At 38.6% G+C, this 20,522-nt stretch overlaps 1 protein-coding gene across 1 annotated transcript in view; it reads left to right on the top strand.

The window, feature by feature from the left end:
* The window catches only part of EHBP1 (EH domain binding protein 1), a 471,942-nt gene that overhangs the window by 187,111 nt on the left and 264,309 nt on the right, over positions 1-20,522 (top strand). Inside the window, exons 7-8 of the mRNA XM_081100594.1 lie at positions 3,287-3,382; positions 12,395-12,448. Of these exons, the coding sequence (XP_080956720.1) occupies positions 3,287-3,382; positions 12,395-12,448 (150 nt within the window). The remainder of the gene's footprint in view (positions 1-3,286; positions 3,383-12,394; positions 12,449-20,522) is intronic.

Genomic DNA, 20,522 nt, shown 5'->3' with positions numbered 1-20,522 from the left:
AGTTATCTGAGTCCATTGCTGAGTTGAAGAAGAGAAGGGTTTGTTTTTTTCAAAGGCTTATATTTTTTGGACTGATAGCTTTATGGAGAGTAGAATAGAATTTTAAAATGTTCAATAGCAATTGCACAGATTTTTATTAAGGGTATCTTTCCAAATTTTATTTTTATTGAGCTAAAATTTACATACAGTGTAACACACAGATGTTAATTATATGATGTAGTGAGTTTTGATTAATATATACTTGTGTAATTACCGTTCTTATCAAGATACAGACTATTTCCACTATTTCAATCAGTATGTTTCTGAGGTGTAGTCATGTTATTTTGTATATTGGTAGTTTTTTATTCCTGAGAAGTATTTCATTATGTAAGTAATACTGCAATGTAATCTATACTAATAAAAGCATAATATGCTAATTAGACCAGACGTCCTTCTGGACGTCCTTCCAGACGAAGCCAGGGTGACAAGGGCTGAGGCAGAGGCAGCTGCTGCGCCAGGCGGGGGCCAAGCCCCTTGCATGAATTTCATGCATTGGGCCTCTAGTTATTTATACTATCCCTGTTGATGAACATTTGCTTAATTTCCAGTGAATATTGCAAATATTCCCTATTGTGAATAAAGCTGCTATGAATAGTACTACTATACAAGTATTTTGGGGGACAAATATTTTCATTTCTTTTGGGTAGATACTTAAGAATAGAACACTGGTAATAAGGTAGATACATTTTTTTTACTTTTAAATGTAATCCCACTAGCATTATAGGAAATACTCAGTTGCTTTATAGCATGAATGGTGTCATCTTCAAAGCATATATTTATAGTTTTGGGGCATTATATTTTAGATCTAGAATATTTTCTTACATATTTACGTATGGGTTCTGAAAATAAATAAGATCTTCTTGTAGGTTTTGGTGATTGGGCCTTAAGCTTTGGAAAAAAACCAATATAAAATCATCACTAAGTATAATTAATAGATGAATATGACTACAATTATAAACATTAGAAATAGTCCCTAAATGTATTTAGCTATGTCAACAGAAAGTGATCCCCCTTTTAATAATTAGATACCATTATTTTCTTAGGAAAATTATGAAACATAATGAAATACTTTAGATTATAGGTAAATTCAGAATATCCATGCTTTTGAAGCTAACTACACTTTTTATTTAGTTGCTAATAATTTTTATTTTACATCCAGATTTTTAAAATATATTGTATCAAATAGTAATTGAATCCATGTGGTGAAATGCAAAAATGAGGCTACAGGTTGATTTTTCTCAGAATGCAATATTTTCTAGAAGGAATTATTTCTTATTTGTTAGACGAATTTTTCAGTTGTGATGATTTTAATATTTTAAATCCCTTCTGTGTATTTTAGAATCATTGTTTTATTCCCATAATGTGTTAAACTTACTATAGCATATGCATAATATTAAAAAGGCTGTTTTATAAGTTGTATGCAACAGCTAAATAAGGTCATAAAAATCAGTTTCAGAAGCTGCGGAGGAAATGATTATGGTATTATTATAAAAGTTAAGCAAATAACTTTTTTTAAAAAAAAATTTTGTTTTCTTCCTTAAAGTATTACAAAGAGTATTATATATGTCTCCTTTTTTTTTTCTCCCCTTGACCTTCCCCTGACCTCCCATACCCCCCAGTATCTTGTGTCCATTGGTTATGCTTATATGCATGCATACAAGTCCTTTGGTTGATCTCTTACCCCCACCCCAACCCTCCCCGGCCTTCCCGCTGTAGTTTGACAGTCTGTTCGATGTTGCTCTGCCTCTGTATCTATTTTTGTTCATCAGTTTATAATGGTCTTAATTATCCACAAGTGAGTGAGATCATGTGGTATTTTTCTTTCATTGACTAGCTTATTTCACTTAGCATAATGCTCTCCAGTTCCATCCATGCTGTTGCAAATGGTAAGAATTCCTTCTTTTTTACAGCAGCATAGTATTCCATCGTGTAGATGTACCACAGTTTTCTAATCCATTCATCTGCTGATGGGCACTTAGGCTGTTTCCAGATCTTAGCTATGGTAAATTGTGCTGCTATGAACATAGGGGTGCATATATCCTTTCTGATTGGTGTTTCTGTTTTCTTGGGATATATTCCTAGAAGTGGGATCACTGGGTCAGATTGGAGTTCCATTTTTAGTTTTTTGAGGAAACTCCATACTGTCTTCCATAGTGGCTGCACCAGTCTGCATTCCCACCAGCAGTGCATGAGTGTTCCTTTTTCTCTGCATCCTCTCCAGCACTTGTTGTTTGTTGATTTGTTGCTGATAGCCATTCTGACAGGTGTGAGATGGTACCTCATTGTTGTTTTGAAAGCAGATAACTTTTTAATCTTGAGAAACTTAAGACATTTTCGAGTTCTTGTTTCCAGCTATTTTTAAAAAATTAGCTATCAGTTATATTAAATCCAAATAGTAGAATCATTGTTTTCTTCTGAAAAGACTCTTCTGTGTTCCTTTAAAATATACGTTATTTGCTGCTAAGTCCTACTGAAATCACTTAGGGGAAAACAGATCTCTGCATCGACTAGCCAGAAAATATTCTAGTTTTTAATTTTAAATATGGTTCTGAAAAGAGTTTGAGCTACACAGTTATCAATTTTTTTTTTTATCATCTGTTTAGCTTTCTACTTATCTTTCCTGATTCTGAGTGTATCTACTTTTTTTATATTGGTTGATTCAAATTTATAACTGACACCAGATAACTATCAGATTAGATAGTAAAATATTAAGGCCTATTGCATTATTTGATTTAAAGTTTAGTTCTCAGTGTATTAATCACTTTCTTTAGATACATATCTATTTTTATTGCAAAATATACAAAGAGTTCTTTGCTGAATTATCTTTTATTGAGAAAATAATTATCATGGCTAATTAATACAATATGCAGCTTCCCCTCATCTTACATCATGGCATTTATAATAAAGGCTATTAGGCTGCAGTTCATTTGTATATGCTTAAATAAATTATTTTGTCCAGTCATGAATAGTAGCTTTTGAAAATATAAAACCCTTCAATTTTGCATCTTCTTTTGTGTGTAGGTGGGAGAAAGGGTGAAAGTTTTTTATAGGTGTCTTTGGTAGCTCTCATGTGATGTAACTGTCATGGCCCAAGTTTAAAGCTTGAAAAGCTTTATTTGACCAGTTATTTTTGTTTCAGGGAAACTATAGATCTAATGGATAGCTAAGTAGGGTCAATATATTTTTCTAAATTATTAACATTGCATTTCTTGTACTTCATATTGAAGCCATTATTTTATTCTGGTAGGCTCATAGCTGGCAACCTGGAATAAAAAATCCATACCGTGGTGTTGTAGTATGGCCTGTTCCTGAAAACATTGAAATCACTGTGACACTTTTTAAGGTAAGTTTCATTTTTATAAATTAAAGAATTTATTATATAATCATGGTTCTAAATGAGAGAATATTTCACTATTAATGGTTCTATGCATTGGGGTCCAATCTGGTACCTTAATGTGCATTATTTTTAGGGATATAGCAGTTTATTAACAATGCAAGGGTATCAGGGTATTTCATGGTCTATAAAGTCAGAATAATTTGGTAGTCCTTTTGAACTTATTATAATTAAGATACTTCTTTTACTACTTCCTATGTTCTATCCATGGAAAAATTTATAGTGCTTTTCCTTTAAGAAAGTTGTGGTTTGTGGAATTCTTAGTTCTGAGCCTCATTTTGTTAGCCATGTTTGGCTAATACCAAGATATGTTTTAAAATGAGCATTTGATAAATACTTTAACAACTGATAGCTCAATTTTGAAAACATACTTTAATAAATACTACTTTTATAATTATTCACAGTGTGTGTATACATTTTTTGGGGATACCCTATATTTTAGTGATGATAGTATTAGAAGATAAATTTTAAATTTATATTTGGTAAATATTTTACTGATATTAATATTTTACTTATTTTTTTAAAGAAATGTTCTTATTGATCTTTTAGAGAGAAAGGAAGGGAGAGGAATAGAGAGATAGAAACATCAGTGAGCGAGAAACATCATTGATTGGCTGCCTCCTGCATACCCGCTACTGGGGATTGAGCCCATAACCTGGGCATGTGCCCTGACCAGGAATCGAACCGGCAGCCTCTTGGTTCCTGGGTTGATGCTCAACCACTGAGCTAAACATGCTGGGCTTGATATTAATATTTTATAAATATGGCTTAAAAGCAAAATTCTAGTGTAAATTCAAAGTGTAAATCCAAAAATACAGGTGTCCATATACCTACCAGCCTGTTTTATATACATGGTTTTTTTCTTGAAAGTTTTCCATATTTCTGGAAACATTATAATGTATTTCTTGCACATATGGTGATTAAGTACTAACATATTTACTTTCCTAACCAACTCCTTATCTACTTCAAAAAAAAAAAAGTAGAGACAACCTTTTTAGCCTCTTTGAAAATGATGAAATTAGAAAACGAATGCTTTATTTATCCTTTTTTTTTTAATCCTCACCCAAAGGTATTTTTCTGTTGATTTTTAGAGAGAGTGGAAGAGCTAGGGAAAGACAGAGAAAAATATCGATGTGAGAGAAACACATCGATTGGTTGCCTCCTGCATGAGCCCTGACCAGGGCCTGGGCCAGGGAGGAGCCTGCAATCGAGGTACATGCCCTTGACTGGAATCGAATCTGGTACTCTTCAGTCTATAGGCCAGCACTCTATCCAATGAGCCAAACCAGCTCGGGCTTATTTCTTCTTTCAGTCATTCCAATTGTTTTGAAGTTACTTTCGCAGAAGGACAGGAGGAAGAGGGACATTTCATTAAGCATAATTTAGTAACATAAAGCTTGAGAAGCTGTAAATATGTCTCTCTTCTCGGTGTCCAGCGCGGCTAAAGAGTGGTCTGGTTCCTGAGTAGGGGCGGCTGGGAATTGAGAAAATGAAAGAGACAGACACAGAGATGGAAGAAAAAAGCTGGGGCCGGGTGGAACCACTGTCTTCTGACCAGGACAGGGACAGAGACAGTAACACCGAGCCAATACAGCCTATTTATTTATACATCAAAAAACAGGAAGTTTTACTAAAAGTCCAGACAAAGGAGATTATGTGCATTCTTGGGTGGGCCCCAGTCATATTCATTCCTGGTGCTTGGCTGGATTTAAATAACAAAACCCACCCCCTGGCACCTGGGCGGAAGGTCAAGCTGATAACACTCCTGCCTTTTGGCAAGGCATGTTTTCCAGGACGTGGCTTTGCCAATGCCACTGGCTTCAGCTGACAATAATTAAAGAAATGCCCATGTGCTTTCCCAGGTGCTCTCTACAAGAAGCTCCACTAAATTATATATATATATATATATATATATATATATATATATATATACACACACACACACACACACACACACACACACACACACACATACATACATATACACACACACATATATATAGTTTTTAAATATATTTTTATTGATTTCAGAGAGGAAGGATGAGGGAGAGATAGAAACATCAATGATGAGAGAGAATCATTGATTGGCTGCCTCCTGCACACCCCCTACTGGGGATCGAGCCCACAACCCGGGCATGTGCCCTGCCCAGAAATCAAACCAGTGACATCCTGAGCCACACCAGTCTGGCCACTAAATATTTCAGGACATTAAGTTTAAGTAGAACATTGTTATGTGGCTTAGAGTGTGAAATCTGTGTAAAAAAGTTACTTTTGATTTTGTCGTCGATTATATTAATTCATTTATTCAGGAACTACTGCAGAGATCAGTAGAACAAAACAGTATGATGAATGTTAACGTACTAACCCATGAATGGAATACTACTTTCAAATGCTCTGTTTTATTTCTTCTATTTTACAAAATATTCTTAATATTTTATGTGTATTTTATAGTTTTGATATTACTGTTATTGGCTTTATAACATTATTTGATTATGCTTGTCATATATATATACTGTACTTGGTTTGCCTAAAATAAGGGGTGAGACAGTAGCTACTCTTCCTGTTCTCCAGGAGGACCAGAGCTGTCCCATTGCCTTTTAGCCAGCTGTCCTAAAAGCCTGTTATTAAACCCCTGTAATCCATATTTTTTCTACTGGAATAATACAGTAAGATTAGAAGTTAATTGTGAGACCTTTGGAGTATTTAATTTAATTCTCACAGCAACCCTAAGGTTCTATGATTATTTCCATTGTATTGAGATTAGAAACGAAGGTAACTTGCTCAGTTTCACTGTGATTTAGCCCCCTTCTTCTTTTTTTGTTTTGTTAATCCTCACCCAAGGATATTTTTTCCATGGACTTTTTAAAGAGAGGAGAAGGGTGTAAGGGAGGGAGGGAAAGAGGGAGGGGAGGAGGGAGAAAAGGAGGGAGGGAAAGAGGGAGGGAGGGAGGGGGGGGGAGAGAGAGAGAGAGAGAGAGAGAGAGAGAGAGAGAGAGAGAGAGAGAGAGAAACATCAATGTGAGAGAGATACATCGATTGGTTGCCTCCCGAATGCTGGGGATGGAATCTACAACCCAGGTACATGCCACTGACTGGGAGTCAAACCCGAGACCCTCCCATGTGTGGTCTGACGCTGTAGCCACTGAACAACACCGACCAGGGCTAGTCCTGTTCTGTATTCTACGTTGTACTGCCTATTCTGTAATCAAAAGACTCTGACTATAGGTTACAACAGCAGCAAGATCTCTGACATTCTTGAAGAATTTTAAGTAATCTCTTGAGTGTTTTGATCAGTCTGTTGCTTATATTGGTAAAGTAAATGAATGGACAGAGCTATAAAACTTTTTTAAAAAAGAGCATGACAGTGAAGAGGAGTTAGAATAGAGCTGATAAATAGGGGACAGCCATGTGTTTAAGGAAAGGATGTATACACTGAGTGATTCTGAGTTGAAAGTGGCTGTTGAAATATGTCACTTGGAGGATTAGGAGATAAGTGTTGTTTTCAAGTACTGATGAGAATGTTCAGCATATCCTTATCACTGAACTTTTATGACTTTGAGTGTTATACTGTGTAGGAAAATAAAACACACACCCAAATACCTCTTCCTGCCTCATTTGCTGTATCACTTGTGCTAAGGAAACCTTGTGACCATTTAAAATATTTAAAAAATATTTCAGTCAACATTTTTATCTTCCTGACTCCCCCATCCCACCAGAATTATAACAGAGAAAAGTAAATCAAGTAAAAAAAACCTCTTCACTTTTTCATGATAATTTTTGGATCTTGTTTTTGAACATCATTGAAAATATTCAAGTGAAAAACTTTTTCACATTTTCCCCCTTTTAAATTTTACTTTAATAAAGTTTATAATTCCCTTAATCTTGAAACTTGTAAATAGGAAAAGACTACTTTAAACCCTCTTTGTTGGAAGTATAGTATTCACAGAGGTGTGCTCGTAGTCGAGGTGCATTTTAAAGAACTTATCAATGTTTTATTTTCCTGTGATTTAACTAGAAATTAATTTCTTCAGTCTGCACGCTTGTTTTAGAAATTTGAATTAGATTGAAAATATCTGATGCTAGTAAAAGAATAACTAGCCTTTTAGGGTTTTGAGAAGGAAAAAAAGGCTCTTTAAGCCATTTTCAATTTTTCTCTCTACTGCAGTGGTATGAGAGGAGACTCGAGCAGTGATTTACACCCCTTTTCATCTCATGGCACACATGAATTAATTACTAAAATTCTGCAGCACACCAAAAAATATGTTTTTGCAGATCTGGCAAAAAAAAAAAAAAAAAAAAGGTATAATGAAATTCATACTGGGTAGCTATTGTTGTGTTGGCTGTTGTCATTTTTTTATTTCACAATATAAGGAAAAGAGGTTAGTCAATACCCCTGACTAAATAGTCAGGTAATGCTTGTTTTAAAAGTTCTTGGGGCACACCAGTTGAAAATCACTGCTCTGGAGCAGCGGTTGCCAACCTTTCAGACCTCACGGACCACCAGTGATCCAGGTTCCTTAAACCAGCGGTCACCAACCTTTTGGACCTCAGGACCACCAGTGGTCCTCGAATCACCGGTTGGCAACCGCTGCTCCAGTAGGACACAAAGAACACTAAATTGATTGAAAGCAGTCTTCATTACAAATGTTTTTGTCTAGTGAATAACATAGTTATTTATGTAGATACTAGAGGCCCGATGCACGAAATTCATGCATGTGTAGGCCTTCCTTCCTCCGGGTGCCGGCACTGGCTTCCCTCTGGCACCCAGGACCCAGGCTTCCCTCCAGTTCAGCTTTGTCTGGAAGGACATCTGGTCTAATTAGCATATTACCTTTTTATTATTATAGATGCCATTTTGAAGTGTCTTGAAAATGAACATTACTGTTGCTATTTTACATGTTTTTACTCACTTTGCTGTATCAGATGTGTCCCTTGGTCCCATTGAAATTACTGTTTTAGGGGTAGTACATCATTGGTGTTTAAAAATAATATTTTTCTACCATTGCCAGTGTGGCTCAGTTGAATGTTGTTCCGTGCCGGAATACAAAACTGAGATCTAAAAGATGTATGGTCCCAAGTGAACGACTAATAGTATTAAAAATATGTACTAGCTGTGCTGCAGCTAGGCTGCATTCCTCAACAAAATGAGGGGGGAGGGCAAGCAGGGTGGGTGGTAAAATGTCTCTTTCCTGAGCATTGTGTCTCGCTTTATTACTTAGTCTCTAAAGTAGCACTGTTTGTGCCTTAAATTCCCCATGGAAAAGCTTTTTCAAGCTTTATTATAGTATTTTCTGTCCATAAACCTAGTTCATGGGCTGGGCCAGTCTGGGCAAACAAATATCAAGTAGAGTTCTCTATCTTTCTTTCCCTTTTACCCTTTTCTACCACTCCCTGCCCATTACCACCAAAGAAACTCCTTTTTGAAAGGTTTTTATCCTATTTGTGTGAATTTATTGATAGAAATAGTTGCCTTAATACAGTTTAGAATCAGTTGCTACTGTGCTATTGCAGTGGGAAAAAAATAAGTAAACACATATAAAGAAGTAAAACTAACAAGTTTTGACTTTATCCCATAGGTATATAGGAGTCATTAAAGAAATTTGAGTTGGTACTAACATTGTTAGAATTGTGCTTTGGGAGAATCAATGTGTACAAGATTGATTGGAGGACAGACAGACTGAGAATGCTGCAGTTGTTTTTATTCAGGCACTGTGGTAAGGACCCAAACTAGGCTGTGGCAATAGAAACAGAAGATAAATAATAGTCTAAAGTGGAATCAGACATGAAAAAGATGCTTCCCTAGGAGCAGCATGTGGGACCTGAGACCCAGAAGGGGAATAGCAGAGCCGTTCTCCCTCTTAGATTGGAATGTTGAGCCAAGTCTCCTCTATTTAAATATGACGCACTCTCAATATTTTCATCCCTCCCCCTTCTCTAATAATGGAAGTGACCTTGAATAACTTAATTGTACATATGATGGGACCCCACTACTTTTTTTTTATGTTTTATACTCTGTTGCGTTTTGCTTTTACTTACTAGTATTCTAATATCTGTAGAAGCCCTAAACCATCCATCCTGGCTCACATGCTTTCTCTTCATAAAGGTTTTCATGTTCATTTCTGTAAAAAGTGATGTGTTGTTTTCCAGTATTTGGTGAAACCATGTATTTCATTCAGTACATATTTATTTCGATTATTTTTTTTGTCTTAGAAAGCAAAGACAACTACTAGTATATTTGAATCCATATAACACCTCTACAGTCCCTTATATATAACTAGAGGCCCGGTGCACAAAAATTTGTGCACTCAGCGGGGAAGGGGATCCCTCAGCCCGGCCTGTGCCCTCTCGCAGTCTGGGACCCCTCGGGAGATAACGACCTGCTGGCTTAGGCCTGCTCCCGGGTGGCAGAGGGCAGGCCCAATCCCTAGGTGCGGCCCCTGGTCGGGCTCAGAGCAAGGCTGATTGGGGAGTTGGGGCGCCTTCCCCTGTCATGCACAGAGCAGGGCAGATTGGGAGGTTGCGATGCCACTCTCATTCACTCTCAGGGTAGGGCCGATTGAGGGGTTGAGGCACCGCTCCCTGTCACACTCAAGGCAGGGTCGATGGGGAGGTTGCGGTGCCACCCCCTGTCATGCACAGAGCAGGGCCATTCGGGTTGGAGCCATGCCCCCTGTCACGCACAGAGCAGGGCCCATCAGGGGGGTTGGGGCTCCATACCCTGTCATGCACAGAGCAGGGCCAATCAGGGGGTTGGGGTGCTGCACCCTGTCACGCACAGAGCAGGGCCCATCAGGGGGGTTGGGGCTCCGTACCCTGTCACACACACAGCAGGGTCAATCAGGGGGTTGGGGAGGTCCCCTCTGTCGTGCACAGAGCAGGGCCGAACCGGGGGTTGAGGAGCTCCCCCTGTCACAAAGTAGGGCTGATAGGGAAGTTGGGGCACCGCCCCCTGTCATATTCAGGGCAGGGCGGATCAGGGGGTTGGGGCGCCGCCACTGTCACACTCAGGGCAGGGCCGATGGGGAGGTTATGGCTCTACCCCATCACACACAGAGCAGGGCCCGTGAGGGGGGGGGGGGTTGGGGCGCCGCCCTCTATCACCCACAGAGCAGGGCCGATCAGGGGGTTGGGGCGCCGCCACTGTCACACTCAGGGCAGGGCCGATGGGGAGGTTATGGCTCTGCCCCATCACACACAGAGCAGGGCCCGTGGGGGGGGGGGGGGTTGGGGCGCCTCCCTCTATCACCCACAGAGCAGGGCCAATCAGGGGTTTGGGGTGCCGCCACTCACACACTCAGGGCAGGGCCGATGGGGAGGTTATGGCTCTACCCCGTCACACACAGAGCAGGGCCCGTGGTGGCGGGGGGTATTGGGGCGCCGCACCCTGTCACACACAGAGCCGCAGGGCGATCAGGGGGTTGGGGAGCTCCTCCCTATCAGGCACAGAGCAGGGCTGATCAGGGGGTTGGGGCGCCTTCCCCTGTCACACACAGAGCTGCAGGGCGATCAGGGGGTTTGGGCGCTTCCCCCTGTCACACTGATCCCGGTGCTGGGAGGCCTCGCGGCTCCGCTGATCCTGGTTCTGGGAGGCATTACCCTTTTACTATATAGGATAGAGCCCTGGTGCATGGGTGTGGCTGGCTGGTTTCCCTGAAGGGTGTCCTGGATCAGGGTGGGGGTCCCCACTGGGATGCCTGGCCAGCCTGGGTGAGGGGATGATGGCTGTTTGCAGCTGGTCACACACCCTTCAGGGTGGGGGTCCCCACTGGGGTGCCTGGCCAGTCTGGGTGAAGGGCTGAGGGCTGTTTTCAGGCCGACTGAAGCTCCCAACTGCTCCTTTTTTTCTTTTTTCTTTTTTTATTCTTGGCCAGCTTTAGCTCTGGCTCCAGCTCTGAGGCCTCTGCTGCTGAAAGCAGCAATCTGGTTTGTTTGGGTTCTATAATCGAAACAATGTATAACTCCAGCTCTGAGATCCTGGCAGGCTGAAAGCAGGTTTCTGGGGTTTTGTTTAGCTTCTATATTTGTTACAGTGTTTCTTAAACTGCAAGCTCAGAGGCCAGCAAGGCAGGCGGGGAATGTTGGAGTCCTCTGTCACTGAAGCAAGCAAGCCTCATGTTCGCTTCAGCTGCCTGGCTGCCGGCTGCCATCTTGGCTGGCAGTTAATTTGCATATCGCCCTGATTAGCCAATGGGAAGGGTAGCAGTCGTACACTAATTACCATGTTTCTCTTTTATTAGATAGGATAAGTATCTAATAAATATTTATCAAATAAATACTTGCAAAAATGTACTTTTTTTTTTAAGTTGTGTTTGGTTGTAGGATTGATTATCCTTCAGTATATCAATAGCCATACCAGTTTGCCATTTTATGTAGAGTATGAGGTCCTTTGCAGTGCTTCGAAATCCCAGATGTTTACATAACCTCTGCTCAGAAGAAAGCCTTGCCTCAAGTGATACTTTTAATTTAAAATATTTACATGTATAAAAATGAAGGCAGGGCTTTATAGAAGCATCTAATATCTAAATAAAGTGCTTCTTAATAGTTTACTCGCTATCTGTCTTTGATCGGGTTTCTTTTTATATTGTCATCTATGTAATGCTGGAAGATGATATGCATCAATATAAGTGAAATAGAGTATTTCTCAATATAAAATAATGCTTTAAACTTAGGGAAATAGAGTAAGCCGTTCTGCCTAAAACGTTAAAAAGCTGAAAACAAGGCAGCCTGCATTTTATTGCTTGATTGATTACATTAAAAAAATGTGGCTCTTTTGGTTGTAGCATTGTTTCATGCACCAGAAGGTCATGGGTTCAGTTCCCGATCGGGGCATGTATGGAGGCAACTGATTGATGTCTCTCTCTTACATTGATGTTTTTCTCTCTTTCTCCCTTCCTCCCTTTCTAAAATCAATTTAAAAAAAAAGAAATGTATATCAACTTTATAATTTTGCTTTTATTACAGGATCCTCATGCAGAGGAATTTGAAGATAAAGAGTGGACATTTGTCATCGAAAATGTAAGCTAATGGCAAAGTCTGTCTTCTTTAACATTTTTACTATACACATTACTAAGGTACACTAGCATTTTGGTAATAGGAGTAATGTTGCCTTATAAAATTAAATAGTGATTTAAAAGTAAAAATGTGCCAAAACCGGTTTGGCTCAGTGGATAGTGCGTCGGCCTGTGGACTGAAAGGTCCCAGGTTCGATTCCGGTCAAGGGCTTGTACCTGGGTTGCAGGCACATCCCCAGTGGGGGGTGTGCAGGAGGCAGCTGATCGATGTTTCTCTCTCATCGATGTTTCTGACTATCTCTCTCCCTTCCTCTCTGTAAAAAATCAATAAAATATATTTTTTTAAAAAAAGTAAAAATGCTCTTCAGTACTGAATTATATATGTATTTTGGGGGCTTGAGGGAAAGACTATGTCTTCTTCAACTTTTTATCTGTTCAGCATCTAGCATGGTGCTTCTCACAGCAAATTTTCATTTAAACATTTGTTGAATGAAATCATGAGTGACCTTTGAAATCTTTTTAAAATAAAGCACATACTTTACTTTTTGTTTGGGTTGAGGGATTCTAGATTGGTGCTTTAATAATCTTTAACTTACATATTGTGGAATTTAAGTGACTGGCAGGTAGGTGTTTAGTAATATATTTGAATAGGGATTAGGGAAGATAGGCAATGGAAATATAGTAAATTAAAAAGAGTGTGGGTTCTGGAGTCAGATATTTCAAGCTCTAGCTCTTTCACTTACAAGCTGTGTGATCTTGGTTAGTTTCTTAACTTCTCAGCCATAATGGTTGTTGTGAGGATTAAATACTTAATTTTAATGAATATTAGTTTTTATAATTATCGTCATTGTTATCATGACCAGCATTAAAGTTCTATAATATATTTATAACAGATTTTAACATGCTTTGCTGCATATATTTCCTTCCCAAGTTAACATATTGCGTGACCTTGTTGTATATCTCAGTGATAAAAGGATTCTTACACTTTTTCCAGCAGTAACTGGTCCATTTTTAGTCTGAACGATCTGGGAAGCTTGGTAGGAAGGTCAGGTCCAAGCATAGCAGGTGGAGTTCTGATGGCTGGATTTCAAGCCGATATCATGTTGAAGGTTCACACATGTTAACAACACTCTGGCTTTTCTGTAGTGATAGATTTGAACATTATACTTTGAATAGCCACTGAAGTTTTAAAAACAAACAGACTTAGATTTCTTGAAATTAGTTACAGCTTCAAAAGCTAGCTTTCATTCTCACATCAGGAACTTCTCCCCAATGTATGTTCTTTCAGTTTTCAATGTGCATGGTTGTGTTATACATCGAATATAAAGTCTGTTTGTTAAGTTGATGTATGAAAGAATTAAGTTTGGGTTGTAATTAATGGTAAAATGTGTAAAAAAATGGTAACTTTATATTTGTTTAGAAAGGTGTTTTTACAACCCAATTACTCTTAGGATAGGGAAGCATACCAGTTCTAAATTTTTGAAGAATAGGTTATGAACTAACTAACCTACTGAAAGGTGGAAGTAAAAAAAAAAAGAAAAAGCTATATGGTATTCTGTGTTATATATTTTATAAAGGTGTTTTAAATGTCAATAGAGAAATATTAAAATTTTAAATGAAAGAGATGTTAAGTGGATCATGAGATAAAAGGGTATATTTTGAGTTTTCCTTTGGAGTTATGTGTTTCTCAAGTCAGAAAGTATATTTGATATCCTTTTAATGATATTTATTAAAGCTCATTTTGTTCATTTGTATATTTCTTACTCAAATAGTTGAAGTTGCTAGAAATGTGACTGTGAGGTAAGAAAATGACGTTAGCGGGAAAACGGAAAATAAAATATGTTAGTATTTCGTCTGTAAAAATGTTTATTAATGAATTAGACTTACAAAAATTCAAGAAACATAATATAGATGACTTTGAACTATTATTCATATTGTTTATAAAACCAACATTTTTTTTAAACTATTACTAGAGTTAAATTTTTACTATGCCATCCAATGATTCTAAAAACCTTAACTCTGAGTTATGTAGTGGGTAAAACACTGGACTTGTGGAGATTCTCAGCCATCATTATGCTTTTTAATAGTATAATGTCTCTTGACTCTCTGCCTCATACTCTTATTTGAAAATAATAAATTTTTCTTCCTCCCATATCATAGTATAGAGAAAACATGAACTTTTGGTTGGGTTAGAATTGACTATAAATCCTGATTTTGTATCTTCAAAGCTGGTGACCTTCAGTAGGTTATATTCTAGGACTTAGTTTCTTCAACTAAAAGTAAAGTTTTTTTGTTTACTGATCTCAGAGGGCTTTTCCTAGGTTTCTGACTTTGTTTTAGTTGATAGAAATATTTTATTAACTTTTTTAAAATTACCTTTTTGTAGATCAAATTTTTGGTTTTCAAGTTCATGAAGAATTAAATATTTAAAATAATTACCTAGTATACCATTTTGGAATAAATTAATATCTCCCTAATTTATATCTTTCTTTAAAAATCCGTATCTCTATATGTATTTTCTGTATACTTTTAAATCTGGAATGGAATATGAGTATTGTTGTGAGTTTCTTATTCTGAACTTCTTAGCATAACAGTTTTATTCCCTCCTACTTCTTGTTTCTATAATAGCTACTTTCTATGCCAAATTAAAAAAAAGAAAAGAAAATTAACTTGTGTGGGTGAAAAAAAGGTGAAGGGTATAAGAGGTATACCCTTCTAGTTATAAAATAAGTCAGTGTGATGACAGATGACAGATGGTTACAAGATTTATATCAGTCATCACTTTGAAAGGTATGGAAATGTTGAATAACATTTCTTGTATTCAACATAATATTGTATGTCAACTGTAGTTTAATTTTAAAAATGGAAAATTGAATTGTGGTATAAACTTGCTTTTCATATTGAGGAAGATACTAGTCATTCTAGCAGAAATCTGATTTCTCAGCTATGGGTATGAAAAAAGTATACCCATCTTTTAAGAGGTAGCAAAACTTAGAGAGAAATCTAGGTATTGAAGATCTAATTTGAAGAAAATTAAAATTAATCAGAATGTGGGAGGGAGGCAGTTTGTCAGCTGTCAATAATGATGACAATAATTAATAATGCTTGCTAGGAACCCAAATGCAATAAAATAACATTTATTAGATGAATTTCTTATGATTTTATTATTACTGGCTTATAGCTATTTTTATAGCAAGTTTTTTTTAGAGACAAGGGATTTGTCTATTTTGCTAGCACCATGTTTATTTTTTAAAAGAGTTGTTAAAGAGAGAAAGGTAAATATTAAATACATCTGTTATCATATTTACTTATATTGTATATAGTTACCAGATTTTGGAGGTATTGTGAAATTGCTGTGTTCTTTTTATATATATATATGTATTTCATTGATTTTTCACAGAGAGGAAGAGAGAGGAATAGAGAGTTAGAAACATCAATCAGCTGCCTCCCGCACACTCCCCACTGGGGACGCGCCCGCAACCAAGGTACATGCTCTCGACCGGAATCGAACCTGGGAACCTTGAGTCCGCAGGCTGACGCTCTATCCGCTGAGCCAAACCGGTCAGGGCTGCTGTGTTCTTAATACACGGGAAAAAGCATGAATGTACGTTATAACCAAATCATTTAAAATATACAACTTAAAAGAGAATATAATAAGTTACAGACTTTAAATTAGAATAACTATCCCAAATTGTGATCTATCTAATCTCAAAGGATGAGGTAGTATAATTAAACCTAAAATAAAACAAAAAGAAAGGTAGTGTATTCTTTCCCGGAAAATAGACCAGGATTGGGCAGGAACTTAATTTCTTTCTGCCTGGACCAACTCCTATATAGTGAGAGGAATAAATGAATTTTGAGAATAGTTTTCTTCTTTCCTATCTGGGTATTAAATCTTTTTATGTGCTCTGGAAAATTGAGGTCAAATTTCTGAGATGCTAAACGGGACCTCTACTTGGATAAGTAAATTTAACAGGGGAAAAGTTCTGTTCTATAAATGTCTGTATATACCACAAAAAATTTTTTTTTACATAATGCCTTTTGTGTAATAGGTACTCAGTAGATATTTGTTGAAAGAGTGAATGATTATAGTTAGCTGTTAGAAATCCTGTAAAGATTATTAATTTTTTTTTTACATTTTTAAATATATTTTTTATTGATTAAGATATTACATGTGTCCTTATCCCCCCCCCCCCCCCCCCCCCCCCCCGCTCATGCCCTCACAGCCCCCTGTTGTCCGTGTCCATTGGTTAGGCCTATATGCTTGCATATAAGTCCTTTGGTTGATCTTTCCCCCTTACCCCCACCCTCCCCTACCTTCCCTCCAAGGCCCGACAGTCCAATCAATGCCTCTCCGTCTCTGGATCAGTCCTTGTTCATCAGTTTATGTTGTTCATTATATTCCACAAATGAGTGAGATCATGTGGTATTTATCCTTCTCTGGTTTATTTCACTTAGCATAATGCTCTCCAGTTCCATCCATGCTGTGGCAAATGGTAAGAGTTCCTTTTTCTTCTTCCTCTTCTTAAAGAATACCTTTCAGCATTTCATATAATGCTGGTTTGGTGGTGATGAACTCCTTTAGCTTTTTCTTATCTGTGAAGCTCTTTATCTGACCTTCTATTCTGAATGATAGCTTTGCTGGATAAAGTAATCTTGGTTGTAGGTTCTTGCTATTCATCACTTTGAATATTTCTTGCCACTCTCTTCTGGCCTGCATGGTTTCTGTTGAGAAATCAGCTGACAGTCGTATGGGTACTCCCTTGTAGGTAACTGACTTTCTTTCTCTTGCTGCTTTTAAGATTCTCTCTTTGTCTTTTGCTCTTGGCATTTTAATTATGATGTGTATTGGTGTGGTCCTCTTTGGATTCTTTTGTTTGGGGTTCTCTGTGCTTCCTGGACTTGTAAGTCTATTTCTTTCACCAGGTGGGGGAAGTTTTCTGTCATTATTTCTTCAAATAGGTTTTCAATATCTTGCCCTCTCTCTTCTTCTGGTATCCCTATAATTCTGATGTTGGTACGCTTGAAGTTGTCCCAGAGGCTCCTTACACTATCTTCATATTTTTGGATTCTTTTTTCTTTTTGCTTTTTCAGTTGGGTATTTTTTGTTTCTTCGTATTTCAAATCTTTGACTTGATTCTTGGGATCCTCTTGTCTGCTGTTGGATCTCTGTATATTATTCTTTATTTCAATCAGTGTAGGCTTAATTTCTAGTTTTTCTTTTTTCATATCCTCCAGGGTCTCACTAAATTTATCGGCGGTTTCCAGAAAATTCTTGAAAAGCCTTATAAACGTGGTTTTGAACTCTATATCCAAACGTTTGCTTTCTTCCATTTCTGTCATTTGTGACCTGTTTCTTTGTCTCCGCATTTTTTATGTTTCCCTGTGTTGGTAGAGTGGTTTTGTGTGCCAGGTGTCCTGTAGGGCCCAGTGGCTCAGCCTCCCCAGTTACCTGAGGTGGACACTCTTGGTGCACACCCTTGTGGGCTTTGTGCACAGTCTTGTTGTAGTTATGCCTTGATTGTTGTAGGTATCACTGGGAGGAATTGACCTCTAGGCCAATTGCCAGTGAGAATCAGCTGTGTCTGCAGTGGGAGAACTTCTATGCTGAAGACATCCTTCTGGGGCAAGACTTGCTTCAGTGGGGCTTTGGTGCTCACTGAGTCTGCCTCCTGGGTGTGTCCCTTATGGATCTGAGGAGTTGTAATCTGGATGGTCCCACTCTGACCACTGGGTACACTGGCTCTTGGATCTAAGGAGGTGCTAATTTAGCCTCTGCCTGAGGTTACCCAGCAGGAGCTACGAAGAGATCTGCAGATTCCCCTTCCTTTTTTGGAGTTTGGAGGTGCCCAGATGAGGCCTAGCTGTGAAGCAGTGCAAGGTGCTGTGGGGCCTTGGGCCTTCTCTTGGAAGTTCTGGGTCTGTCTGGCCCAGCTGCAATTTGTTTGATAATTTTCAGGTTGCAAAAGGCCAGGGCATTCATATGCAAAAGCCTCTGCTGGAAGCCTGGGTGGGGCGGGGTCTCGGAATCAACAGGTGGAGCAAGCAGCTATGGCAGATCCTCAGCCCTGCCCTAAGGTGCCCAGCGTCTCAGTGTCCCGGTAATTGCTGCAAGCACCTCTGAGGGAAAGCTGCCCTCAAGTTCTTAGTTCTGCCTGCTGCCAGACCGTCCAGTCTCTCCCAGCACTAGTCCGGGTCCCCAGAGACTTCCCGGAACCGGAGTTCAAAGCAGTTGGGAGCTTGTGACTCCCTTCCGATTCAAAAAGACACTGCGTCCTCAGGTGCCAGCCCCTTTCCCCGTGGGCGCTCGAACCTCTGTACCTCTGCACTTTACTTCCGCAGCTCCTCTGAGTCAGTGTGCTTTTCTCTTTCCTTCTAGTTGTAGAATTTCCACTCAGCCAGCCTTCCTGTAGTTCTGGATGATGTCCGTTTTGTCTTTTCGTTGTATTTTTGAAGTTGTTGTGGGAGGCAGCAATTTCCGGTGTTTACCTATGTCGCCATCTTGGTTTCTCTCCAGATTATTATTTTTAAGGGAGGAATTATAGCTCGTCCTGTAAGCATCCTGAGGTCACCTGAAAATGGTTTGCTATTCTCTTGACCCAGAAAACCCCACAAAATCATGCAAATCAAGAAGTTCAAATCTTTGTGTTCACTTTAAGAACACTCATGAAACTGCCCAGGTCATCAAGGTTATGAATATCTTAACAGCCAACCATTATCTGAAGGATGTCACTTTATGGAAGCAATGTGTGCCATTCCGTTACTAGAGTAGTGGAGTTGGGAGATGCATCCAGGCCAAACAGTGAGGCTGGAGTTGCAGGGTCAGTGGCCCAAAAAGATTGCTGAATTTTTGCTGCACGTGGTTAAAAATGCAAACAGTAATGCTGAACTTAAGAGTTTAGATTATTTGGTCATTGAGCACACCCAGGTGAACAATGGTCTGAAGATGTGATGCAGAATTTACAGAGCTCATCAGTGGATTAATCCATACATGAGCTCTCCCTGCCATATTGAGATGATCCTGCTGAAAAAGAGCAGATTTTTCCTAAACCAGAAAAGAGATTGCACAGAAGAAGAAAAAAAAAAATCCTTGAAGAAACAAAAACATAAGGCCTGGGAGTAAATCCTGCATAAGATAAATGCTAATAAAAGTAAAGAGAGGGTGAGAGAGAGATTACCTAAAAATCCATCAACTGTATAGAAGAAAAATTTAAAAAGTAGACTCTAGTGGCAGTGAGATAGTATGTGAAGGATCCCATTTGCCATTACATAGAAGTTCTTCTTATCAACCTCTACTTAATTTACATAGATTACCTCATACTTCCCATGCTGTCAATAAAACATCCTGGTTTTAACCCCACATGTGTCAACATGGTTAATAGGCAACTACTTCATTTAATTAACCAACTCTCTGTGCCATTCAGATCATTTAAGAAGGATTCTACTATAAATGTGTATTAAACAGGTCATTCTCATGAGATCTGTCTGTGTACTCATCTATAGGATTAAAAAATGGCTCTTAGATATTTTCTTTTAAACCAAAATTCAGTATATGTAAACATTTCATTTTTTTCAGGTAGTAGCAGTTTGCTTTACAGTAGTCCCCCCTTACTTACAGGGGATATATTCCAAGACCCCCAGTGGATGCCTGAAACTACAGATAATATGGAACCCTGTACATACATACCCAAGATAAAGTTTAATATGAATTAGGCAGTTTCATGGATAGAAGATTCATTTTTTCAATCTTAGCATACATTTTTTATGTTTTTTGTATGTGTTTTTTTAAATAGTTAAGAACTTTCACCTTTTCACTTAAAGGAAGCACTTACAGTTTTTGTTTGTTACATCTGCCAGTATTACTAGTTTTATGCTTGGGGCCATTATGAATAAGCAAAAGGGTTACTTGAACACAATGTTGCAATATCTCTACAATCCGGTAACCTAGAACAGTGGTCGGCAAACTACGGCCCCTTGAGTGTGGCTCTTCCACAAAATACCACGTGCGGGCTCGCACGTACAGTGCACTTGAAATTTCGTGGCCACACTCAAAGGGCCAAAGAGCCGCACGTGGCTCG

Source organism: Myotis nattereri (genome assembly GCF_964212035.1).
Source record: "Myotis nattereri genome assembly, chromosome: 10".
In the NCBI taxonomy this organism is placed as follows: domain Eukaryota; kingdom Metazoa; phylum Chordata; class Mammalia; order Chiroptera; family Vespertilionidae; genus Myotis; species Myotis nattereri.
This window is presented reverse-complemented; position numbering and strand designations above follow the sequence as displayed.